We start from the raw sequence: 27,902 nt of genomic DNA, 5'->3' as shown, positions 1-27,902 counted from the left end.
ACAACACGCAACGAAACAAAATTGCTTTAATTAAAGCAGAATTCACATACTGAAGGTTGACATAGTGTGAAGAAGGGGAAAAGCCTGAAGAACTGCTGGCCAAAACAAGACAACACAATCCTATCTGCCCTGTTTAAACGAGGTCCTGGGCTCATCTGACTGGGGGTCAATACTGAGGCCCTGTCTGAGTCTTTATAAAGAGATCTGAGTCTCCTGTCTTGGTCTGAGTCTTTAAAAAGAGGTCCAGTCTTGGTCTGAGTCTCTCCTGTCTTGGTCTGAGTCTTTAAAAAGAGGTCCAGTCTTGGTCTGAGTCTTTAAAAAGAGGTCCTGTCTTGGTCTGAGTCTTTAAAAAGAGGTCCTGTCTTGGTCTGAGTCTTTATAAAGAGGTCCAGTCTTGGTCTGAGTCTTTATAAAGAGGTCCAGTCTTGGTCTGAGTCTTTATAAAGAGGTCCAGTCTTGGTCTGAGTCTTTATAAAGAGGTCTTGGTCTGAGTCTTTATAAAGAGGTCCAGTCTTGGTCTGAGTCTTTATAAGGAGGTCTGAGTCTCTCCAGTCTTGGTCTGAGTCTTTATAAAGAGGTCCAGTCTTGGTCTTGGTCAGAGTCTGAGTCAGTATTAGAGTGTTGCGGGTCTTGACTCCATCGCTGCAGTATACCGGACCAATAGGGGGCGCTGTCTCTCCGGTGTGTCTTCTGGTGTTTCGTAAGAGCTCTTTTCTCTGAGAAACACTTGCCACAGTCAGGGCATTGGTACGGCTTTGCTCGAGGGCTCCGGTCTTGACTCAATCTCTGTTTTTTACCAGGCAAAGAGAAAGCAGAGTTGTGTGCCCCTGACCCGTGTGTGTTGCTGTGTATCTCTGTTCCGTGTGTGTTGCGCTGGTGTTTCTTCATGGCTTTCTTTTCAGTGAAACGCTTCCCGCAGTCGGGGCACTGGTACGGTTTCTCTCCGGTGTGCGTTAGTATGTGTGTTTTCAGCGTATTTGACTGAGAGAAACTCTTGTCGCAGTAAGTGCAGTGGTACGGTTTCTCACCTGAGTGTATTAGGCGGTGCCGTATTAAAGATGCACCATGCGAAAACTTCATGTCGCAGACGGAGCATTGGAAAGGTTTATCTCCCGTGTGCACCGTCTGGTGACGTTTCATGTATGACTTCTCAGTGAAGCATTTGTCGCAATGGGAGCATTGGTAAGGCTTCTCTCCTGTGTGCTTTCGCTCATGGATTACCAATCTATGCTTTGAATTGAATTCCTGGCCGCAAGTAAGGCACAGGAACGGATTCTTCTCTCTTACTTCCTTGTTCGTTTTTTGATGCTTGGTTCTCTGATGATTTGACAAGGCCTGAACCACCCTGAAGGTCTTCCCGCAGTCGGGGCAGAGGTGCTGTTTCTCCTCGTGGGTCACCACATGTTTCTTCAGCGCTCCAGATTCCATGAAACCTTTTCCACAGACAGAGCAGACGTGCGGCTTCGCTACTTGCTCTCCGTGCTGCGTTTTCTGATGTCTTCTCAAAGCTGAGTGGAAGCCGAAGCTCTTGCCGCAGTCGGCGCAGAGGTGAGGTTTCTCTCCAGTGTGGGTCCGCAGGTGAGTCTCTAACCCTGCCTTAGAAGCCAGCCTCTTCCCACATTGAGGGCATGGCTCAGAGACCTGTGTCTTGCCTACCTTCTCTCCTTTATGTCTTCTAACATGTGTTCTAAGATTCGAAGAGTCGTTAAATTGCTTCCCGCAAAGGGGGCAAATGAAGGGTTTCTCCCCAGTGTGCATACGAAGGTGCCTTTGATAACTACTTGAGTGAGAGAAGCGTTTGTGGCATTGGGAGCAGCGAAATGGTTTCTCCCCAGTATGCGTTCTCTGGTGGCTTGTCAGCCTTTCCTTTGTTGGGAAATGGCGCTTGCATTCAGGGCATTGGAATTGGTCTCTGTTTAAACGATGCAATTTGGAATGATTCGTTAAGGTAAATAAGGATGCAAAAGTCTTTCCACAATCAGAACAGAGGTGAGGTTTCTCTTCCGAATGGATGGCTTGGTGTTTTATTAAGTATCCAGAATCTCTAAAGCCTTTCCCACAGACAGAGCACATGTGGGGCTTCGCACTACCTGCTGCGTGAAGTGCCTGATGTCTTTTCAGAGACGACTGAAAAGAGAAACTCTTCCCACAGTCAGCACAGAGGTGAGGTTTCTCTCCAGTGTGGGTTCTTTGATGAGACCTCAAGGCTCCTGGTTGATTAAAGACTTTCCCACAGACTGAACATTCGTGCCGTTTCACTCCTCCGTGCTCTGAATGACTAAGTTTCTGATGTTTGGTCAAGGAGGGACGGAAAGCAAAGCTCTTCCCGCAGTCGGGGCAGATGTGAGATTTCTCTACAGTGTGGGTCTTCAGGTGAATCTTTAGTCTTGTCTTGGTTGACAACTTCTTCCCACAGTGAGCACATGGATGAAGGACTGGCTTCTTTACGGTCTCCTCCTGTTCTGAAGAACCAACATTGTTTTCGGAAGGTTTCTCTTTGGAATGTTCTCCGGAGTGAGTTCTTTTCATGTGTTTCTTCAAGTTTCCTGGATCATTAAAAGGCTTGCCACAACGAGGGCAAATGTATGGTTTCTCCCCAGTATGAGTTCTCAGATGCCTCTTAAGACTAGACAATTCCTTGAATCCCTTCCCGCAGTCAGAGCACTGGTGAGGTTTCTCTCCTGTGTGGGTTACCAGGTGCTCCTCCAAAGCCTTCTTTGTGGGAAACTTCTCCCCACAGTGAGGACACGGTTCACGGTAGAGCCTCTCCACACCCAACTTCTCTCCTGGGTGAGCTCTCCTGATGTGTTTCTTCAAGTTTCCTGGATCATTGAAACCTTTCTTACAACGAGGGCAAACATACGGTTTCTCTCCAGTGTGAGTTAGCAAATGTCTCCTAAGACTGGAATGTGTACTGAATGTCTTTCCGCATTCAGAGCATGTGGTTTCAGAAACATGACATTTCTCTCCAGTATGAGTTTTCAGATGCCTGGTAAGGCTGGAAAATGTACTGAATACTTTTCCACATTCAGCGCATATATTTTTCTGTTTCTCTCCAGTGTGAGTTAGCAGATGTCGCTCCAGAATATCTTTTGTGGCAAGACTGTTCCCACACTGAGGACAGGAGTGGGTTTTCTGCCCTGGTGTTTTCCTGCAGTCCACCAGCTGCACAGACACCCTCTTCAGACCCCAAATTAAGGCGGTACCGGGAGAGGCACGACACAGGGTCTTCGGTGGGCGACGCTTGTCCTAGAAATCAGAAAAAAATAGACTTAATTAATCAGGATGGGAAACCCTCTCCTGCCTGTCAATGAACTTTGAAGTCTTTCAATTCCTCGATTACTCAACCTCATCCTTCTCAATAAAGGAGAAAGTCTAAGAGGAAGGCATCCAATATTCTCCCAAAGCCTTGCATAAGTTGTTGAGGAATCAATGAAAGCATTGAGAAACAAACTAAATACTCACTTTCTGACTGGGAAAATAAATATTCACCTTCTGCTCTGGTGTATGCTTCTCTGGAGATAACTCCACCTCCAGCCCATCCCTGACCTCCCTGTCCAATTCTTCATCGCAGTCTGCAGCATCACAATCACCGGACTGGCTGGGACTCGTGGACTCTGCCTCCAGCCCATTGCTAGGCAACCAATCCGTGTCCCCTGCGTCACAGTCTGCAGCGTCATTATCATCATCCGATTGGCTGGGACTCATGGGTTCCACCTCCAACCTGTTGCTAGGTAACCCAGCCCCTCCCTCTCCGTTCCATTCTTCATCGCAATCTACAGGATCATCATCTTCATCGGCTTTGCTGGGACTCATGGGTTCCACCTCCAACCTGTTGCTAGGTAACCCAGCCCCTCCCTCTCCATTCCATTCTTCATCGCAGTCTACAGGATCATCTTCATCCGATTGGCTGGGACTCACCTCCAACCTGTTGCTAGGTAACCCAGCCCCTCCTTCATCGGCTTTGCTGGGACTCACGGGTGCACCACTACCCTCCTCCTGTATCCTCCTGATGTCCTCTTTCAGTTGAACTAACCAAGATGTTCCCTGCTCCTCTGATTTCATTGAATCCGTATTGTCCCACATTTCCTCCATGATTTTACGCCGCAACGAGCGGTGATCCATTCCTTTAACTTCGGATGCATCTTGGCCATAACGTTCACAAAGGGAGCGTAAATTGTCCTCAGTTAAATTCCATAAACTCTTTTCGATTTCATCCATCAATGTTCCCTTCTTTTGACTCATATTGTCTGTCGAGTTAGAATGTTTCTTGGTAAAAAAACAAAACAGCAATAATAAATAAACCTAGGTATTGAATGGAGCTGTCACGTGATGTGTCTCTCCTCCCGCTGGGCACAGACGTCAATTCAAGGTCTATTCCATGTTGGTTCAAAGTAATGGAAGTAAAATGATGTGAAAACAACGCCGATTCAATCAGTGTGTGCCAAGAGGGCTGTGTTTATTCACAAGTCTTCTAGAACTGGAGTCTCATAACACCAGATCTTGTATGGTCACCTGTGTACATAGGAGGATATGGAGTGAAACAACTGTTTGTACCATTCAATATCTACATGTATATTTCGATTCTATTTTTGTCAAGTGTGTCAAATATGTACCTTTTGTATAATGAATTTGTATCTTTAGTTAATAGAACAATATCAGTGACACATTTATTTACCGATTTAATGACATTTCAATGTTCCCATGAGGGATTTTATTTTGAAGGATCCAACCCGGAAGCATTATTCCGCTAGCTAACAGGCTAAGAAAAGAGGAACATCAAGTACAACAGTAACTAATTGATTATGCACAGCTACGATCGATCTGCATGTAGCTACCAGTCAGCAGAAAACAATACCTGTATTATTATATCGACTCAATTTGAGCACAGCTTCAAATAAGTTAGCAGGAGCAATTAGCTAGCGAGCTACCAAGCTAAACAGAGCAGGTAGCTAGCCAAGCTAACGGTTATGCAAACCTATCAACTAATTACAACGTTTAGACGACCTTTAAGACTGTTGGTAGATACCTAATACTTAACTTACCAGCTCGATTTAAGAAAAAATATTTCCCTGTATTTAGCAGTGTACTATTAGCTAGCTAGCTTTTCAAACGCGACCTGTTCACGTTCGAGGAGAAAAGAAACAAAGGGGCGGGACAACAAAGTACGGAGGCTGAGAAAGGACATGACATGACAGGAGAGCAGTGGTTCTCAACCAGGGGTACTAGGACCACTCCTGCGTTGTCTTGGCTGTGTGCTTAGGGTCGTTGTCCTGTTGGAATGGGAACCTTCGCCCCAGTCTGAGCTCATGAGTGCTCTGGAGCAGGTTTTCATCAAGGATCTCTCTGTACTTTGCCTCGATCCTGACTAGTCTACCAGTCCCTGCCGCTGAAAAACTTGCCCACAGCATGATGCTGCCACCCCTCACCGTAGGGATGGTGCCAGGTTTCCTCCAGACGTAACGCTTGGCATTTAGGCCAAAGAGTACATTCTTGGTTTCATCAAACAAGAGAATCTCGTTTCTCACGCTCTGTCTTTAGGTGCCTTTTGGCTGTCATGTGCCTTTTACTGAGGACCGGCTTCTGTCTGGCCACTCCACCTTAAAGGCCTGATTTAGCAGAGTGCTGCAGAGATGGTTGTCCTTCTGGAAGTTTCTCCCATCTTCCACAGAGGAACTCTGGAGCTCTGTCAGAGTGACCATCAGGTACTCCCTGACCAACTCCCATCTCCCCCAATTGCTCAGTTTGGCTGGACGGCCAGCTTTAGGAAGAGTTTCGGTGGTTCCAAACTTTATTTTTTTTAATGATGGAGGCCACTGTGTTCTTGAGGACCTTCAGTGCTGCAGACATTTTTTGGTTCCCTTCCCCAATCCACCTTGTGACCACAGGTGGACTCCAATCAAGTTGTAGATACATCTGAAGGATGAGCAATGGAAACAGGATGCACCCGAGCTCAATTTAGAGTCTCATAACAAAGGGTCTTAATAAGTATGTAAATACTGTATTTCTGTTTTTGCTTTGTCAATATGGAGTATTGTGTGTAGATTGATAAGGAAAACAATTCATTTTATCAATTTTATAATTAGCCTGTAAATGTAACAAAATGTGGAGAAAATTAAGGGGTCTGAATACTTTCCGAATGCAGTGTATATGCTTATAATTCCAGTAATATTACATGTACTGAATGATATTGTGAAACATACTGAAGATAACAGGGAGACTGTAAATATTTGGATTTGAAAGGATTGTTGTACTTGCACAGACAAACATATCCCGTAACAATATTTCTCTGTTGTCCCATTATCACAAGTTTTGACTTAATAGCATTCCTTTAATGGGCAACTCAACCACCTGGTAGAGCATATTTTTAAAGAGTTCTTTACTAATATGTTGTTTTACAATTTTAATTTAATCATCCTTAAATGACATTACAACCTTGTAATTTCCCTTTTTTTATATATATACACACAATTAGTACAAAACCATTTGTGGTAAATGAGGTTTGGTTTTGCTCACGTTCACTTCCTGGTTTTCAACCACCTTTGAATGGGGTGTTTTAAAAATATGTGAGACTGATAAATAGCATTGTTTGTTTGAGATGATAAAATGTGAGTCTGATAAATAGCATTGTTTGTTTGAGATGATAAATAGCATTGTTTGTTTGAGATGATAAAATGTGAGTCTGATAAATAGCATTGTTTGTTTGAGATGATAAATAGCATTGTTTGTTTGAGATGATAAAATATGCCAAACAAAATGCATATGTTTCATTTCATAAAAAATGTGCTGTTCAAATGATCTCAACTACAGGTTTGAGCTGCCTGTTAAAGGGTCCCTAGCAACAATGAACGCGGCCTCAGGATACGCGCTTTCCAGTTTGCAAATAGTCCAGTGTCGTTCGTTGAAAGTCGTTGCGGCGTCGGCTCGGGGAGGGGATAAACACGGCAGTGACGATGACCAAATAAAACCATTTTCATGAAGTCGGTGAGGTATTTCAGATCAGGAGAACAGAAGCACTTCAGTTGCTGTACATTACCACAATCACACCATGTAACAATTCCTTTATTTAACTAGGCAAGTCATTTAAGAACAAACTTTTATATTCAATAACGGCCTAGGAACAGTGGGTTAACTGCCTGTTCAGGGGCAGAACGACAGATTTGTACCTTGTCAGCTCGGGGATTTGAACTTGCAACCTTTAAGGTACTAGTCCAACGCTCTAACCACCCTGCCGCCGCCATGAGTTGTTAATCATGAAACAAACCCTTCCGCCTCACTTTAATAAGAGAACACTCATTCATATATACATACGGTGTTCTATTCAACTATTGCTGTACATATACTATTCTATCCTACGAATTCTACAGATATACAAAAATGTTATTTCCACATACTGTCCATAATATCTGTACATCCCATCACATATACATCTTTTACTTGTAGATTCATGTTTATTACTGTTAGATATTACTACACTGTTGGAGCTAGGAACACAAGCATTTCGCTACACCCACAATAACATCTGCTGAATATGTGACCAATAAAATGTGATTAGATTTTTCCTGGGGAATTCCTTCTTCCTGTCGGCGCGATGGACGGAGAACCCTCGTAAGGCTGAATGGACGGGAGACAATATATCCAGAGAGAGACACTATCCCGTAAAACAGAGTATGTTACAATCCCTGATGTCTCTCTGGAAGGAGATCCTCACCCTGAGCTTGTCTACTTTATTGTCCAGGGACTGAACGTTAACGAGTAATGTACTCTGAAGCGGTGGATGGTATGCACGCCACCTGTGTCTGACTAGGGCTCCTTCTTCTCCGGCGTCAGTGTTTTAGTGTAGCTCCCGGGATGAAAATAATTACCTGTCTCAGAAAGTTAAAATAAAGAATCCAGGTCAAGAAGTCAAATTCATGCTCATCTAATATCCAAAAGTTATTTTCGGCTGTAGATAATAATACAAAAAAATGTTCTGAGCAAATAAATGTTACAAATAACACACAAAAATAAAAATATTGCAAAGTTAGAAGCTCATAGCTTTTCCTGGTTAAATAAATAAAATAGCCAACTATGAGCTAGGTTGACCATGTCTGTTGGCGCCATCTTGTGTCAATGGTTATGTAAACCTAGCTACCAAATACATCATGTGGATGGCCCCTTTATTGGTAGATGCTTTACTCACCAGCTCGATTTTAACGCTGTTGTCTTGTAGCTAGCTTTTCTTCTTCTATGGTATTATGGCGGTCCGCAAACAAACAGAGGTGTACGCCACCACCTACTGTGTGGGATGAAAACAAAAAGATCTCACAAAACAGGAGCATTGTGGGATTTGGGGGGGGGGGGTCCATACAGACTACCAACGGCAGCAAAAAAACTGAACAAAAACATCCTATTTTATTGTTAAAAACAGCAAAGCCAATCCCTACTGAGGCTCAGGAACCTGGGAGGGTGGAACCTACCTGCCAGTAGCATTTTTAGGTCATCAGCTATGAACTCTTGCAAACCCAGCAACTTTTCTGCCGCAGCGACAATATGTCCAGTTTCTTCGATTCCTTCGACTCTTGTGCTGTACAATTAATAACTGTGGCAACGAACACCATAAAATACACATTTTTCCACACACATCGTCCCCGGTTCTCTTGACTGACAACAAACATTCTCAATGTATACCTTACCTAGCCTAGCTTCACATGTAGGGAGGTGAATGGATACCTTACCTAGCCTAGCTTCACATGTAGGGAGGTGAATGTATACCTTACCTAGCCTAGCTTCACATGTAGGGAGGTGAATGTATACCTTACCTAGCCTAGCTTCACATGTAGGGAGGTGAATGTATACCTTACCTAGCCTAGCTTCACATGTAGGGAGGTGAATGCATACCTTACCTAGCCTAGCTTCACATGTAGGGAGGTGAATGCATACCTTACCTAGCCACATGTAGGGAGCTTCACATGTAGGGAGGTGAATGCATACCTTACCTAGCCTAGCTTCACATGTAGGGAGGTGAATGCATACCTTACCTACCTAGCCTAGCTTCACATGTAGGGAGGTGAATGCATACCTTACCTAGCCTAAATTCAAATTTTATTTGTCACATACACATGGTTAGGTGAATGCATAGCGAAATGCTTGTGCCTAGTTCACATGTAGTGATAACCAACAAGTGAATGCAACCGTTCTAAAACTACTGTCTTATACACAGTGTAAGGGGATAAAGAATATGTACATAAGCTTCACATGTAGGAGTGAATGGTACAGAGCAGCATACAGTAGATGGTATCCTACAGTATATACATGTAGAGAGTAATGCATACCTTAGTTAAAGCTTGATACATGTATTACATAAGGAATGCATACCTTACCTTACTAGCTTCACATGTAGGGAGGTGAATGCAAGTAACATACCTACCTAGCATTCAAAGTGGCTACCCATTATTAAAGTGGCTGGAGTTGGGTCAGTGTCACATGACAGTGTGAATGCATACCTTACCTAGTCTGCTTCACATGATAGGAGATGAATGCTGTTTTTCAGTCTTCTCAGTCCCAGCTTTGATGCACCTGTACTGACCTAGCTTCTGGATGATAGCGGGGTGAACACATGTAGGTTGAGGTGATCTTTATGGCCTTCCTGTAACATCGGGTGGTGTAGGTGTCCTGGACCTAGCTTCACATGTGATGGTTGTGCAGACCTCACTACCCTCTGGAGAGCCTGAATGCATACCTGATACCTAGCCAGGATGCTTCACATGTAGGGATCTGTGAATGCATACCTTACCTAGCCTAGCTTCACATGTGGGAGGTGAATGCATACGCTGCTGCGCCTTCTTCACATGTAGTGGACCAATTCAGTTTGTCTGTGATGTGTATGGAGGTGAATGCATACCCTTCCCTACTGCTTCACATGTGGATAGGGGTGAATGCATCCTGTACCTGAAGTCCACAATCATCTCACATTTTGTTGAGGAGTGTGAATGCACCACCTCCGAGGGCCCTCACCTCCACATGTAGGCCGGTGAATCAAGCCTACCACTGTTGTGTCGTCCGCCTTGACCTAGCTTGAGTTGGAGGGAGGTGAATGCATAACAGGGAGTACAGGAGAGGGCTCAGAACGCACCCTTGTCCCCATGTTGGGAGGGGGAGGAGATGTTGTTGCCTACCCTCACCACCTAGGGGGTGGCCTGTCAGGAAGTCCAGTACCCAGTTGAATGCGGTACCTTACCCAGCTCGAGCTTCACATGTAGGGAGCTTGGAGGTACTATGGTGTTGAATGCCGAGCTGAAGTCGTGAACAGCATTCTCACCTAGCCTAGCTTGTCACAGGTGTTAGGGAGTGTGAATGCATGGTTGACCTTGCCTAGCTTCACATATTTGGGCGGTAAGAATGCATACCTCTAGGGTGTCAGGTAGGGTGGAGGTGATATGGTCCTTGACTAGCCTAGCTTCACATGAGGGAGGTGAATGCATACCTTACCTCAGCCTTAGCTTTCTTGGGAACAGGAACAATGGTGGCCTCTTGACATGTAGGAGGTGAATGCATACCTTACCTAGCCTGATTGAATATGTCCGTAAACACACCGGCCAGCTGGTCTGCATGTAGGGAGGTGAATGCCGTCTGGCGCTAGCCTTACCTAGCCTAGCTTCACATGTAGGAGGTGAATGCATACCTTACCCGTGTCAGCACTGTATTGTCCTCAAAGCGGGCAAAAGTTATTTACTGCCTAGGGAGGTGAATGCATCCGTGACCTGGGCTGGGTTCACATGTAGGAGGTGAATGCATACCTTACCTGCCACATGCTTCACATGTAGGGAGCCATTGAATGCATTCCTTTGTCCTTACTTAGCTTCACATGTAGGGAGGTGAATAGCATACCTTACCTATATTCACATGTTACCAGACACCTTGCCCTGATTAAAAGCAGTGGTTCGTGCTTTCAGTTTCACGCTGCTGCCATCAATCCACGGTTTCTGGTTTGGGAATGTTTTTATCATGTAGGGAACGACATCTTCGAGGTTCTAATGAATACCTTCAGCGTATTGGTCAATATTTTCATCTGACGCATGTCCCAGTCCACGGGAAGCAGTCTTGGAGGTGGAGTCAGCTTGGTCTGACCAGCGTTGGACAGACCTCAGCGTGGGAGCCTCTTGTTTAAGTTTCTGCCTGTAGGCAGGGATCAACAAAATGGAGTCATGGTCAGCTTTTCCGAAAGGGGGCGGGGCAGGGCCTTATATGCTAGCTTCACAGAGTAACAATGATCCAGGTTTTACCACCCCTGGTTGCCGATATGCTGATAAAATTTAGGGAGTCTTGTTTTCAGATTAGCATTGTTAAAATCCCCAGCTACAATGAATGCACATGATAAATGGTTTCCAGTTTGCAATTAAATAAAGTTCGTTAGAGCCATCGATGTGTCTGCTTCACATGGATATATACTGGTGATTATAATCGAAGAGAATTCTCTTGGAAGATAATGCGGCTTCACATTTGATTGTGAGGAATTCTAAATCAGGTGAACAGAAGGATTTGAGTTCTGTATGTTTCCTTCATCACACCATGTCTCGTTAGTCATGAGGCATACGCCCCAGCATACTTCTTACCAGAAAGATAGCTAGCTTCACATGTAGGGAGGTGAATGTATACCTTACCTAGCTTCACATGTAGGGAGGTGAATGCATACCTTACCTAGCCTAGCTTCACATGTAGGGAGGTGAATGCATACCTTACCTAGCCTAGCTTCACATGTAGGGAGGTGAATGCATACCTTACCTAGCCTAGCTTCACATGTAGGGAGGTGAATGCATACCTTACCTAGCCTAGCTTCACATGTAGGGAGGTGAATGCATACCTTACCTAGCCTAGCTTCACATGTAGGGAGGTGAATGCATACCTTACCTAGCCTAGCTTCACATGTAGGGAGGTGAATGCATACCTTACCTAGCTTCACATGTAGGGAGGTGAATGCATACCTTACCTAGCCTAGCTTCACATGTAGGGAGGTGAATGCATACCTTACCTAGCTTCACATGTAGGGAGGTGAATGCATACCTTACCTTACCTAGCTTCACATGTAGGGAGGTGAATGCATACCTTACCTAGCTTCACATGTAGGGAGGTGAATGCATACCTTACCTAGTCTAGCTTCACATGTAGGGAGGTGAATGCATACCTTACCTGGCTTCACATGTAGGGAGGTGAATGCATACCTTACCTAGTCTAGCTTCACATGTAGGGAGGTGAATGCATACCTTACCTAGCTTCACATGTAGGGAGGTGAATGCATACCTTACCTAGCCTAGCTTCACATGTAGGGAGGTGAATGCATACCTTACCTAGTCTAGCTTCACATGTAGGGAGGTGAATGCATACCTTACCTAGCTTCACATGTAGGGAGGTGAATGCATACCTTACCTAGCTTCACATGTAGGGAGGTGAATGCATACCTTACCTAGCCTAGCTTCACATGTAGGGAGGTGAATGTATACCTTACCTAGCTTCGCATGTAGGGAGATGCTCTTTATCAAAAAACAATAGAACCATTGACTTTCTTCTTCCTTTTCCTCCGCTTCACCAATCATCTCAGGAAACGGGCACCAACCACACCTTAGCTTATTTTCTTGAGGTATTCATTCTCAACTGCCATAGACAGAGATGAATTGAGGTATTCATTCTCAACTGCCAAAGACACCCCGGAGCTGACTTGAGGTAATGCATATTCTCCTAGCCATAGACTTCCCAGAGTGACTTGAGGTGAATGTATTCTCAACTGTCAAAGACATCCCATGAGCTGACTTGAGGTAATTCTCAACTGCCATAGACACCAGATGACTTGAGGTATTCATGAATGCCAAAGACACCCCGGAGCTTCACTTGGGAGGTATGCATTCTCAACTGCTTCATAGACATACCACCCCGGAGATGACTTGAGGTATTCATTCTCAACTGCCATAGACACCCCGGAGATTACTTGAGGTATTCATTCTCAACTGCCAAAGACACCCCGGAAATGACTCCTTTAACAGGGAACCTACTCTGATGTTCAAAGCACGTTACTTTGGAATTTGCGATGGTTGCGAGTCCTAGTGGAATTTTATTGTTCTTTAGAAATACAATGAATCAGAACCAGCTCACTTGTCAGCCTGGCCGCATAGATTAGAAGTAACATATTGAACGTAAATCCGGGGACACTCAAATTAGTATGATATGTTACGTTTTGGTATGGTTACATAAGACAGGATACTTAAGGCTGCGTGTTCGAATTTCATCACAGACAACTTCAGCATTTTAGCAACTTCGCATGTTAGCTAATAACCATTCCCTAACCTTAGGTTAACAGGTTGAGAAATTGGAATTCGTAGTGTATCATACATTTTGCAAATGTATACCATATCTGCAAAAACATATTGTACTAATTTCCATTCCAACATATCGTAAGATTTGAATTTGACATATCGTAAAAATGGATAACGGACATCCACAAATTAATATGCACCATATCATACTAATTGGACTGTTTCCATTCACTATGTTACGTCTACCCATGAGTCCAGGTTGCATCTGGTCACTCTGATTGACTCCACTTTTCATGGACAACAGGGATGAGCAACTGGTGGCCCATCAATTTCAAAAATAAATAAATAAAAATTTACTGGGACTCAGTTGGGGTAGAATAGAGAACCACTAGTAGAATACACACAGGTGGGGGGAGTGGGGACTCAGTGTCAACTTACTGACACATGAGAGTTGAGAATATTTAACTCTTTGCAAGGTGGGAGGATCCGGAGGCTGCATATCATTACTGCTGAGAGTTAGAATAGTAGAGTACAAAACAAGACTCTCCAGTAAACTTTACTGTTGAGCATATTAGAATAGTAGAATACACAAGGTGGGGGGAGGGGGGGATCAGTATCAACTTACTGTATGAGAGTTAGAATAGTTACACAAGGAGGGGGGACTCAGTATCATTTTGCTGATTGAGAGTTAGAATACTAGAATACACAAGGTGCCAGGGGGGTCAGTGTCAACACTGGAGAGTTAGAATAGTAGAATACACAAGACTGGGGGATCACGTGGGGGACTCAGTATCAACTTACTGTTGATGGAAATGATGAGAGTTAGAATAGTAGATGTATACAACGATAAAAACATCAGTATCCAACTTACTGTTGAGAGTTAGAATAGTAGAATACACAAGGAACTCACTGCAACTTACTGTTGAGAGTTAGAATAGTAGAGTATCACAAGGTGGGGGACTACCTGCTCAGGACATCAACCACTGTTACAGGAAGGCCATAAAGATCACAAGGTTCATCAGTATCCTTACTTACTGTTGAGAGTTAGAATAGTATCCACAAGGTGGGGGGACTACAGTATCAACTTTGTTGAGAGTTAAAATAGTAGAATACTCAAGGTGGGGGAGGGGGACTGTTAAACAACTTACTGTTGAGATTAGAATAGTAGAATACACAACTGGGGGATTGACACTGACCCAAACTTACCACTTTAATAATGTAGAATTGACAAATGGGGGCTGTATCAACTTACTGTTGAGAGTTAGAATAGTAGAATGCACCTTATAAGGTGGGGGAGGTTACTTACTCATTATCAACTTACTGTTGAGGTTAGAATAGTAGAATACACAAGGTGGGGGGAGGGGGACTGTATCAACTTACTGTAAACAATAGTAGAATACACAAGGTGGGGGGGATGCCAGTTTCAACTACTTTGAGAGTTACAATAGTAGATGTATATAAGGTGACATATCAATATGTTATAGATATGTAATGTTATTCAAAGATTGTGGATAAATAAGATTCAGGCCTTACCATTATAAAAATATTCAAGGTTCCTGTCAGTGTAAGTGGGCGATCCTTCTCGTTGAGTTCACTGCATTGGCTGAAGCTCTGGTCGCTTATTGTCCCCTCCCGCTTTCCCTTAGAAGATATTAGGCAGTGAAATGTCTCGCTCTGGGGCACCCCATTTATTTGATTTATTATTAAGGAATGTTATCTGGGAGATTTGATTACTGACCACACTGTATCAAACATCTAGCAACTGACCACACTGTATCAGTTTCTCCTACTGACCACACTGTATCAGTCATTTTCCTACTGACCACACTGTTATCAGTCTCTCTCCTAACTCTCTCCTACTGACCACACTGTTATCAGTCTCTCTCCTACTGACCACACTGTATCAGTCTCTCTCCTACTCTCTCCTACTGACCACACTGTATCAGTTTTTAACTTCTCCTACTGACCACACTTCCATCAGTCTCTCTCCTCTTTCTCCTGTGACCACACTGTATCAGTCTCTCTCCTCCAAATCCCTACACCACACTGTATCAGTCTCTCCCTACTGACCACACTGTACAGTCTTCCATGACCACACTGTTCAGTCTCTCCTACCCACACTGTATCAGTCTCTCTCCTACTGACCACACTGTATCAGTCTCTCTCATGACCACACTGTATCAGTCAACTCCCCATCTGACCACACTGTTTTTCCTACTGATCAGTCTCTCTTACTGACCACACTGTATCAGTCTCTCTCCCTACTGACCACACTGTATCAGTCTCTCTCCTACTGACCACACTGTATCAGTCTCTCCTACTGACCACACTGTATAAGTCTCTCCTACTGACCACACTGTATCAGTCTCTCCTACTGACCACACTGTATCAGTCTCTCTCCTACTGACCACACTGTATCAGTCTCTCTCCTACTGACCACACTGTATCAGTCTCTCCTACTGACCACACTGTATCAGTCTCTCTCCTACTGACCACACTGTATCAGTCTCTCTCCTACTGACCACACTGTATCAGTCTCTCTCCTACTGACCACACTGTATCAGTCTCTCTCCTACTGACCACACTGTATCAGTCTCTCTCCTTCCCTCTCCTACTGACCACACTGTATCAGTCTCTCTCCTACTGACCACACTGTATCAGTCTCTCTCCTACTGACCACACTGTATCAGTCTCTCTCCTACTGACCACACTGTATCAGTCTCTCTCCTCTCCACACTGTACCACACTGCATGTATCAGTCTCTCTCCTGTATCAGTCTCTCTCCTACTGACCACACTGTATCAGTCTCTCTCCTACTGACCACACTGTATCAGTCTCTCTCCTACTGACCACACTGTATCAGTCTCTCTCCTACTGACCACACTGTATCAGTCTCTCTCCTACTGACCACACTGTATCAGTCTCTCTCCTACTGACCACACTGTATCAGTCTCTCTCCTACTGACCACACTGTATCAGTCTCTCTCCTACTGACCACACTGTATCAGTCTCTCCACACTGTATCTCTCTCTACTGACCACACTGTATCAGTCTCTCTCCACACTGTATCTCCTACTGACCACACTGTATCAGTCTCTCTCCTACTGACCACACTGTATCAGTATCAGTCTCTCTCCTCTCCCTACTGACCACACTGTATCAGTCTCTCTCCTACTGACCACACTGTATAAGTCCTCCTACTGACCACACTGTATCAGTCTCTCTCCTACTGACCACACTGTATCAGTCTCTCTCCTACTGACCACACTGTATCAGTCTCTCTCCTACTGACCACACTGTATCAGTCTCTCTCCTACTGACCACACTGTATCAGTCTCTCTCCTACTGACCACACTGTATCAGTCTCTCTCCTACTGGCCACACTGCATCAGTCTCTCTCCTACTGACCACACTGTATCAGTCTCTCTCCTACTGACCACACTGTATCAGTCTCTCTCCTACTGACCACACTGTATCAGTCTCTCTCCTACTGACCACACTGTATCAGTCTCTCTCCTACTGACCACACTGTATCAGTCTCTCTCCTACTGACCACACTATCAGTCTCTCTCCTACTGACCACACTGTATCAGTCTCTCTCCTACTGACCACACTGTATCAGTCTCTCTCCCACACTGACCACACTGTATCAGTCTCTCTCTACTGACCACACTATCAGTCTCTCTCCTACTGACCACAGTGTATCAGTCTCTCTCCTACTGACCACAGTGTATCCGTCTCTCTACTACTGACCACACTATCAGTCTCTCCTACTGACCACACTATCAGTCTCTCCTACTGACCACAGTGTATCAGTCTCTCTCAGACTGACCACAGTGTATCAGTCTCTCTCCTATTGACCACACTGTATCAGTCTCTCTCCTTCCCTCTCCTTCTGACCACACTGTATCAGTCTCTCCTACTGACCACACTATCAGTCTCTCTCCTACTGACCACACTGTATCAGTCTCTCTCCTACTGACCACACTATCAGTCTCTCTCCTACTGACCACGCTGTATCAGTCTCTCTCCTACTGACCACACTGTATCAGTCTCTCTCCTCTCTCCTACTGACCACACTGCATCAGTCTCTCTCCTCTCTCCTACTGACCACACTGTATCAGTCTCTCTCCTACTGACCACACCGTATCAGTCTCTCTCCTACTGGCCACACTGCATCAGTCTCTCTCCTACTGACCACACTGTATCAGTCTCTCTCCTACTGACCACACTGTATCAGTCTCTCTCCTACTGACCACACTGTAGCAGTCTCTCTCCTCTCTCCTACTGACCACACTGTATCAGTCTCTCTCCTACTGACCACACTGTATCAGTCTCTCTCCTACTGACCACACTGTATCAGTCTCTCTCCTACTGACCACACCGTATCAGTCTCTCTCCTACTGGCCACACTGCATCAGTCTCTCTCCTACTGACCACACTGTATCAGTCTCTCTCCTATTGACCACACTGTAGCAGTCTCTCTCCTACTGACCACACTGTAGCAGTCTCTCTCCTACTGACCACACTATCAGTCTCTCTCCTACTGACCACACTATCAGTCTCTCTCCTACTGACCACACTATCAGTCTCTCTCCTACTGACCACACTATCAGGCTCTCTCCTACTGACCACACTATCAGTCTCTCTCCTACTGACCACACTATCAGTCTCTCTCCTACTGACCACACTGTATCAGTCTCTCTCCTACTGACCACACTATCAGTCTCTCTCCTACTGACCACACTATCAGTCTCTCTCCTACTGACCACACTGTATCAGTCTCTCTCGTACTGACCACACTATCAGTCTCTCTCCTACTGACCACACTATCAGTCTCTCCTACTGACCACACTGCATCAGTCTCTCTCCTTCTGACCACACTATCAGTCTCTCTCCTACTGACCACAGTGTATCAGTCTCTCTCCTACTGACCACAGTGTATCCGTCTCTCTACTACTGACCACACTATCAGTCTCTCTCCTACTGACCACAGTGTATCAGTCTCTCTCCTACTGACCACAGTGTGTCAGTCTCTCTCCTATTGACCACACTGTATCAGTCTCTCTCCTACTGACCACACTGTATCAGTCTCTCTCCTTCCCTCTCCTTCTGACCACACTGTATCAGTCTCTCCTACTGACCACACTATCAGTCTCTCTCCTACTGACCACACTGTATCAGTCTCTCTCCTACTGACCACACTGTATCAGTCTCTCTTGTCACGAACCGGCTCAAAGCCCGTAACAAAGGGAGACAACGTGGAGATAAGGAGTAGCAAAATATGTATTTATTACCTAAAGCAACTAAGTATAATATACAATGGTGTGTGTAATCAGTAATCAGTAGTGTAAGTGAGTGTTTTGCATGCATGAATGTGATAATGCAAGGTGATGAAAGGTGCCAAAGCAAACAAACAAACAAACGGCCACCAAGAACCACAACACAATCTACAAAGGGTGTCTGCATGGAGAGAGTCTCCTCCATGAATGATAAAGTGGTGTATTTATCCTGGGAGACACCGGGCCCAGGTGTTTCCCATGTAGCTGACGACCCTCCCAACTCCGCCCACCAGCATCCTAATAAGGAAATAACAGAGAGAATACGGCAGACAGAGTGGGAGGGTCGTCACACTCTCCTTCCCTCTCCTTCTGACCACACTGTATCAGTCTCTCTCCTTCCCTCTCCTACTGACCACACTGTATCAGTCTCTCTCCTACTGACCACACTGTATCAGTCTCTCTCCTTCTCCCTCCTACTGACCACACTGTATCAGTCTCTCTCCTACTGACCACACTGTATCAGTCTCTCTCCTTCTCTCTCCTACTGACCACACTGTATCAGTCTCTCTCCTACTGACCACACTGTATCAGTCTCTCTCCTTCTCTCTCCTACTGACCACACTGTATCAGTCTCTCTCCTACTGACCACACTGTATCAGTCTCTCTCCTACTGACCACACTGTATCAGTCTCTCTCCTACTGACCACACTGTATCAGTCCCTCTCCTTCTGACCACACTGTATCAGTCTCTCTCCTACTGACCACACACTGTGTCAGTCTCTCTCCTTCTCTCTCCTACTGACCACACTGTATCAGTCTCTCTCCTTCTCTCTCCTACTGACCACACTGTATCAGTCTCTCTCCTACTGACCACACTGTATCAGTCTCTCTCCTACTGACCACACTGTATCAGAACATGCTCCATTGTCTCTGTTTCCTGTCAGTAACCACATCTTCCTGTTGGATGCTTTCCTATGACATTTAAAGAGGTGAGAGATGAGAGAACGAATGAAGATATCCTCATTGAGGATACGGTTTGCAAATGAATGCAATAGTATTATTGAAATATCAATATATAAATCCATGTTTCTATCCATACAAAAATAAAACCACTTTAGCTTCCAGAGGATTAATCTATACAGCCAAACATACAGAAATAAAACCACTTTAGCTTCCAGAGGATTAATCTATACAGCCAAACATACAGAAATAAAACCACTTTAGCTTCCAGAGGATTAATCTATACAGCCAAACATACAGAAATAAAACCACTTTAGCTTCCAGAGGATTAATCTATACAGCCAAACATACAGAAATAAAACCACTTTAGCTTCCAGAGGATTAATCTATACAGCTAAACATACGAAAATAAACATCACCATTCAAGACCAGAAAATGTTCTGAGCTCAAATTCATGACTGTATCCAAACCAGACTCACAATTGGGGCCAAGTGGAGAAAAAAAACAACGTTATTTTAAAAAGCACATGTTTATTTTAAAACATTCTCAAACCTTTAGATCAAAATGAAACAATAAGGGTCGCTGTCGCTCCGGTGTGCCTTCTGGTTTTTCACAAGAGCTCTTTTCTCCGAGAAACATTTTCTTCAGTCAGGACATCGGTAGGGCTTTGCCCGAGGGCTCTGGTCTTAACTCAATCTCTATGAGAAAGCAGTGTGTTGCTGTGTGCTCCTGTCCCGTGTGTGTCGTGTTGGTGTTTCTTAATGGCTTTCTTTTCAGTGAAACCCTTCCCACAGTCGGGGCACTGGTACGGTTTCTCTCCGGTGTGGGTTAGTATGTGCGTTTTCAGCGTGTTCGACTGAGAGAAACTCTTGTCACAGTAAGTGCAGTGGTGCGGTTTGTGACCCGAGTGTATTAGCCGGTGCCGTATTAAAGAGGCGACTTGAGAGAACTTCATGTCACAGACGGAGCATTGGAATGGTTTCTCTCCTGTGTGCACTGTCTGGTGACGTCTCATGTTAGTCTTATCAGCGAAGCACCTGCCACACAGAGAGCATTGGTAAGGTTTCTCTCCTGTGTGCTTTCTCTCGTGGATTACCAATCTATGCTTCGAATTGAATTCCTGGCCGCAAGTAAGACAGAGGTATGAATTGTTTTCTCTTACTTGCTCATTTGTTTTCTGATGCTTGGTTCTCTGATGAATCGACAAGGCCTGAAGCACCCTAAAACTCTTCCCGCAATCGGAGCAAAGGTGCTGTTTCTCCTCGTGGGTCACCACATGTTTCTTCAGCGCTCCAGACTCCACGAAGCCTTTCCCACAGACAGAACAGACGTGCGGCTTCGCTACTTGCTCTCTGTGCTGCGTTTTCTGATGTCTTCTCAAGGCGGAGAGGAAGGTAAATCGCTTGCCGCAGATGGCACAGAGGTGAGGTTTCTCTCCAGTGTGGATCCGCAGGTGGGTCTCTAACCCTGCCTTAGAAGCCAGCCTCTTCCCACAGTGAGGGCATGGCTCAGAGACCTGTGTCTTTCCTACCTTTTCTCCTTTATGTCTTCTAACATGTGTTCTAAGGTTCGAAGAGTCATTAAATCGCTTCCCACAGAGAGGACACACAAAGGGTTTTTCACCGGAGTGCATACGAAGGTGCCTTTGATAACTATTTGAATGAGAGAAGCGCTTGTGGCATTGGGAGCAGCAGAACGGTTTTTCACCAGTATGCGTCCTCCGGTGGCTTGTCAGCCTTTCCTTTGTTGGGAAATGGCGCTTACATTCAGGGCATTGGAATTGGTTTCCATCTAGACGATGTGATTTGGAATGATTTGTTAAGCTAAGGAAGGACGTGAAAGTTTTTCCGCAATTGGAGCAGAGGTGAGGTTTCTCTCCTGAATGAATGGATTGATGTTTTTTTAAGTATCCAGAATCTCTGAAGCCTTTGCCACAGACAGAGCACACGTGGGGCTTCGCACTGTCTCCTGCGTGGAGTACCTGATGTCTTCTCAGAGACGAACGAAAACAGAAACGCTTCCCACAGTCGGAGCAGAGGTGGGGTTTCTCTCCAGTGTGGGTTCTTTGATGGGACCTCAAGGCTCCTGGTTGATTAAAGACTTTCCCACACACTGAACATTCGTGCCGTTTCACTCCTCCGTGCTCTGAATGACAAAGTTTCTGATGTTTGGTCAAGGAGGGACGGAAAGCAAAGCTCTTCCCGCAGTCGGGGCAGACGTGAGGTTTCTCTCCAGTGTGGGTCTTCAGGTGAATCTTTAGTCTTGTCTTGGTTGACAACTTCTTACCACAGTGAGCACATGGATGAAGGACTTGTTTCTTCACGGCCCCATCATGTTCTGAGGAACCAACATTGTTTTCGGAAGGTTCCTCTTCAAAATGTTCTCCTGAGTGAGTTCTAAAGATGTGTTTCTTTAAGTTGCCTGGATCATTGAAATTCTTCCCACGAGGACAAACGTACGGTTTCTCTCCAGTGTGAGTTAGCAGATGTCTCCTAAGACTGGAATGTGTACTGAATGTCTTTCCGCATTCAGAGCATGTGGTTTCAGAAACATGACATTTCTCTCCAGTATGAGTTTTCAGATGCCTGGTAAGGCTGGAAAATGTACTGAATACTTTTCCACATTCAGCGCATATATTTTTCTGTTTCTCTCCAGTGTGAGTTAGCAGATGTCGCTCCAGAATATCTTTTGTGGCAAAACTCTTCCCGCCTTGAGGACAGGAGTGGGTTTTCTTGTGTGTTTTCTGCCCTGGTGTTTTCCTGCAGTCCATCAGCTGCACAGACACCCTCTTCAGACCCCAAATTAAGGCGGTACCCGGAGTGGCACGACACAGGGTCTTCAGGAGAGTGGAGGGGGGCGGGAGAGACGTGTCCTGTAAATTACAAAAATAGAGACGGAATTAATCAGGGTGGGAAATGCTCCTCTGCCTGTCAATTAATTTTGAAGTTTTTAAATTCCCCTCATCCCCGATTACATAAGGTCAAGAGGAGGAACCTCAGATATTCTCCTCCAATGTCTTTTATAAAAGGAAGTTGAGGAATCAATGAAGGACTGTTGAGAAACACTTTGACTGGGACAATAAATACTCCCTTTCCGACTGGGATAATAAATACTCCCTTTCTTACTGGGATAATAAATACTCCCTTTCTTACTGGGATAATAAATACTCCCTTTCCCACTGGGACAATAAATACTCCCTTTCCCACTGGGACAATAAATACTCCCTTTCCGACTGGGATAATAAATACTCCCTTTCCGACTGGGATAATAAATACTCCCTTTCTTACTGGGACAATAAATACTCCCTTTCTTACTGGGACAATAAATACTCCCTTTCTTACTGGGATCATAAATACTCCCTTTCCGACGGGAAAATAAATACTCCCTTTCCGACTGGAATAATTAATAAATACTCCCTTTCCGACTGGAATAATGAATAAATACTCCCTTTCCGACTGGAATAATTAATAAATACTCCCTTTCCGACTGGGATAATAAATACTCCCTTTCCGACTGGAATAATTAATAAATACTCCCTTTCCGACTGGAATAATTAATAAATACTCCCTTTCCGACTGGAATAATTAATAAATACTCCCTTTCCGAACTGGGATAATAAATACTCCCTTTCCGACTGGGACATTAAATACTCCCTTTCGGACTGGAATAATAAATACTCCCTTTCCGACTGGGATAATAAATACTCACGCCTCTCACTCTTTGCTCTAGTGTGTGCCTTTCTGGAGAAAACTCCGCCTCCAGTCTGTTGCTAGGTAACCAATCCTTGTCCTCCACGTCGCAGTCTGCAGCGTCGTTGGATTGTGTGGGACTCATGGACTCCGCCTCCAACCCGTCGCTAGGTAACCCAGCCACTCCCTCTCCGCTCCACTCTTCATCACAGTCTACAGCATCCATAGCCTGGAGGGGACTCGAGGGTGCACTGCTAGCATCCTCAGCCTGGAGGGGACTCGAGGGTGCACTGCTAGCATCCTCAGCCTGGAGGGGACTCGAGGGTGCACTGCTAGCATCCTCAGCCTGGAGGGGACTCGAGGGTGCACTGCTAGCATCCTCAGCCTGGAGGGGACTCGAGGGTGCACTGCTAGCATCCTCCAGCATCCTCCTGATGTCCTCTTTCAGTTGAAGTAACCAAGACGTTCCCTGCTCCTCTGATTTCATTGAATCCGTATTGTCCCACATTTCCTCCATGATTTTACGCCGCAACGAACGGTGATCGATTCCTTTAACTTCGGATGCATCATGTCCATGATGTTCACACAGGTAACGTAAATTGTCCTCAGTCAAATTCCATAAACTCTTTTCAATTTCATCCATCAACACTCCCTCCTCTTGATTCATTTTGTCCCTGCAGAGTTTGAATGTTTCTTGGTAAAAGGAGCAATAACAACTGGTTATTGAATGGAGCTGCAACAAGTGTGAGGTGTCTCTCTCTTGTGTCAAATCAAATGTTAATTTTTCACATGCGCCAAATACAACATGTGTTGAGACCTTACAGTGAAATGCTTACTTACAAGCCCTTGACAATCATTGTTCTTAAAACTGCATTGTTGGTTAAGTAAAAAATAGAGAACTCATATCTGGAGTTGTCATAACACCAGATCTTCTTCCTGTCACCAGAGCAGTGGAATCTCCTTGTGAGGTCCCTGTGGAATCTCCTTGTGAGGTCCCCTGTGGAATCTCCTTGTGAGGTCCCCTGTGGAATCTCCTTGTGAGGTCCCCTGTGGAATCTCCTTGTGAGGTCCCCTGTGGAATCTCCTTGTGAGGTCCCCTGTGGAATCTCCTTGTGAGGTCACCTGTGGAATCTCCTTGTGAGGTCCCCTGTGGAATCTCCTTGTGAGGTCCCCTGTGGAAACAGGAGAACATGGTGAGAGAAAAGAAACAACAGTTTTGACCATCTATGTAGATGTGTAGCGGCACTCAGTTTTGCGGAGTCTGTCAAATCAAAACATTTTCTACATTAGATTGTCAATCTTACATTTTTTTACTTAAAGCACCGATCAGCAGTTAAAATAATAACAAAGCGTCATCCCCGACCCTGTTTTGATAAAAAGCGGTGGGATGGGGCAGGAGAAATCTAACCACTCTCAAATTCATTGACAGAGCTATAGATGCAAGGACTGACCATCCATGAAATCTAAATTACACAGTTGTAACTATATTTTGAGACTATACAGTGTTTGTTTACATTTATTTTGTTTACAAACAATCACCTGACCTCAACCACCAACCACCTGACCTCAACCCAATTGAGATGGTTTGGGATGAGTTGGACCGCAGAGTGAAGGAAAAGCAGCCAACAAGTGCTCAGCATATGGGGCAACTTCTTTAAGACTGTTGGAAAAGCATTCCTCATGAAGCTGGTTGAGAGAATGTTAAGGCTACTTTGAAGAATCTCAAATATAAAATATATTTAGATTTGTTTAACACTTTATGGTTACTACATGATCCCATATGTGTTACTTCATAGTTTTGATGTCGTCACTATTATTCTACAATGTAGAAAAAAGTAAAATAAAGAAAAACCCTGGAATGAGTAGGTGTCCAAACTGTTGACTGGTACTGTATGTCGTGACTCGCCCATCAGTTTAAAGGAAAGTAGTGGGCGTGTATAATGAGTGGGCGTGTCGAAAGGAAAGTAGTGGGTGTGTATAATGAGTGGGCGTGTCGAAAGGAAAGTAGTGGGCGTGTATAATGAGTGGGCGTGTCGAAAGGAAAGTAGTGGGTGTGTCGAAAAGGAAAGTAGTGGGCGTGTCGAAAGGAAAGTAGTGGGTGTGTATAATGAGTGGGCGTGTCGAAAGGAAAGTAGTGGGTGTGTATAATGAGTGGGTGTGTTGAAAGGAAAGTAGTGGGTGTGTATAATGAGTGGGTGTGTTGAAAGGAAAGTAGTGGGCCTGTCGAAAAGGAAAGTAGTGGGCGTGTATAATGAGTGGGCGTGTCGAAAAGGAAAGTAGTGGGCGTGTATAATGAGTGGGCGTGTCGAAAAGGAAAGTAGTGGGCCTGTCGAAAAGGAAAGTAGTGGGCGTGTCGAAAGGAAAGTAGTGGGCGTGTATAATGAGTGGGCGTGTCAAAAGGAAAGTAGTGGGCGTGTATAATGAGTGGGCGTGTCAAAAGGAAAGTAGTGGGCGTGTATAATGAGTGGGCGTGTCAAAAGGAAAGTAGTGGGCGTGTATAATGAGTGGGCGTGTCAAAAGGAAAGTAGTGGGCGTGTATAATGAGTGGGCGTGTAGAAAAGGGTGGGTGTGTGGAAAGGGGTGGGTGGAAATCGCTCCCCTTTCTTCCCCTTCGGTTTCTTAAAAGGCAGCGACCGTACATTGAGATACCGCGAGAAATTGGACTTCTGTTCTGAAGCCAGAGGATGAGGCAGTCGTATTTCATTGTTAGTTTTACACAAATAATTACACATTTTCAGTTATAAAACTGACGATTGTTTATTTTTGATTGTACTGTTGCTTCACTCCTTCCGACACGCCCACTCCTTCCGACACACCCACTCCCCCATACTCCGGTCACCATATTGGGCTGCAGCGACCCATATACTAGTTTTTATTTGGAAGGATCCAACAGCTACGACAAGCTATCCTGTGGCGAGGACCGGCGAGTTCGGGCCTCGTCAAGAAGATGAAAAGGGATGATTCTGGCCCAGTGGGAGTGAGATTTGTGGAGAAAAATGGATCCTTGCATTTTTTGGGGTGGGGTGGGGCAGATCCATATGTGCTGTCAGGTTGGGTGGAGAAGAGGTGCTGAGAGTAACTAGGATAAGTGATTATTTACTGTGTTTCTTCAGTCCAGGGGGAGCGGGCGCTTCAGATCACGCCATTAGGGACATGCGATTTGCTTTGGTGGAGCAGGGTATCTTTCAAAGGAGTGATACATGGGCTGGCATTAAGTGTTGAGGAGGATCAGTTGAAGTTTCCCAGTGTTTATAACGCTAAATGACTTAAATGTAAATGTAAATAACACCCGCCGTTTGGTGTGACGCAGACCTGGTGGAGAGTGTGGAGAAACAGAGAGTTGTAGTGTTCTGTTCTCTCAGACCTGGTGGAGAGCGTGGGGGAAACAGAGAGAGTTGAGTGGTAGTGTTCTGTTCTCTCAGACCTGGTGGAGAGCGTGGGGAAAACAGAGAGTGTTACATTTACATTTAAGTCATTTAGCAGACGCTCTTATCCAGAGCGACTTACAAATTACAAGTTGAGTGGTAGTGTTCAGTGCTCTCAGACCATTGGTCTGGAGTAGAGTTAGAAGAGGGTTAAATAGTGGATTGGGGTGGTGTTTTTTAAATTATTATAGATGGCTAATAGTTGGCAGGGCAATTTTCCTTTTCCCTAATTTTGTATTACCATATCAATTAACGTACGTAGGCCGAATGGCCTCACACACCAGTACAGTAGGTGGCGCCGTGCGCCCCTAAAAGTTGGATGCGATTCGCCAACCAAATCCTAAAGAAGAAGCAGCTAACCTTAGCTAACATGGCTAATAGACAGAAAATACAACGGTAACTCGTTGATGATTTCATATAGCTACAATCGATATGCCTGTAACTACGAGTCAGAAAACAATAATTTTATTCGAATATCGACTCAGTTTGACTACAGCTTAAAACCTTGTTTACAAGAGCAATTAGCTAGCTAGCTACTAAGCTAAAAAAAAAACAGCTAGTCTGAAGAGAAGCTAGCTATCCAGCTAAATTAGCGGTTATGTAAACCTAACAACTTGCTAATTACACATTTTTGGACGACCCCCTTCTGGCCGTTAGTAGATACCTTAATGATTTACTCACCGGTTGGATTGTAAACATAATCCTTTCTTCGTTTTCAGTCGTCTTCTAGCTACCTGTTCAAACGCAAGCGGCCTGTTCACGTTCCAGATGAGAACAAAACAAAGGGGCGGGGCGAGCATGAAGGACCTGAGAGCAGAAGGCGGAGGGCAGAGAGTCTCGAGAACAGCAATACAACTACGCTCATTGGGGACATAGATACACTATATTGCGTCATAGCTAAATTCGAAGAACAATTACTCAGTACACGAACAATCCCACGTGCCTATGTCAAATCAAATGTATGGAGCCCTTCTTACATCAGCTGATATCTCAAAGTGCTGTACAGAAACCCAGCCTAAAATCCCAAACAGCAAGCAATTCTACACAGCACAGAGAGAAAGGAGTGTTCAGTGAGTTTACTGGTGATTTTCACTAGTTGTATTGTTTATGATTGAGTAATTTGCCAAATGGGGCGATGAAAGCAAACGTGAAAGTAGTTTTATGAAATAATCTATACATTAATACATTGGGTGTATTTACTCGGGATTTGTCCAAACGAAACTAGTTTTCATTGCATAACATTTTATGTTGCAAAACTGT

The 27,902-nt window shown here is 44.7% G+C and overlaps 1 protein-coding gene across 1 annotated transcript; it reads right to left on the bottom strand.

The window, feature by feature from the left end:
• Positions 1 to 9: 9 nt before the first annotated feature.
• On the bottom strand, positions 10 to 27,434 carry LOC115115853 (uncharacterized). Its single transcript, XM_065002183.1, has 6 exons — positions 27,324 to 27,434; positions 23,237 to 26,641; positions 20,239 to 22,400; positions 13,912 to 13,963; positions 3,493 to 4,305; positions 10 to 3,249 (listed from the first exon to the last, which is right to left on the bottom strand). The coding sequence occupies exons 2-6, from the start codon at positions 23,882 to 23,884 to the stop codon at positions 568 to 570; spliced, it is 6,357 nt and encodes a 2,118-aa protein (XP_064858255.1). The 5' UTR covers positions 23,885 to 26,641; positions 27,324 to 27,434; the 3' UTR covers positions 10 to 567.
• Positions 27,435 to 27,902: the final 468 nt, after the last annotated feature.

Source organism: Oncorhynchus nerka, linkage group LG15 (genome assembly GCF_034236695.1).
Source record: "Oncorhynchus nerka isolate Pitt River linkage group LG15, Oner_Uvic_2.0, whole genome shotgun sequence".
Classification (NCBI taxonomy): domain Eukaryota; kingdom Metazoa; phylum Chordata; class Actinopteri; order Salmoniformes; family Salmonidae; genus Oncorhynchus; species Oncorhynchus nerka.
This window is presented reverse-complemented; position numbering and strand designations above follow the sequence as displayed.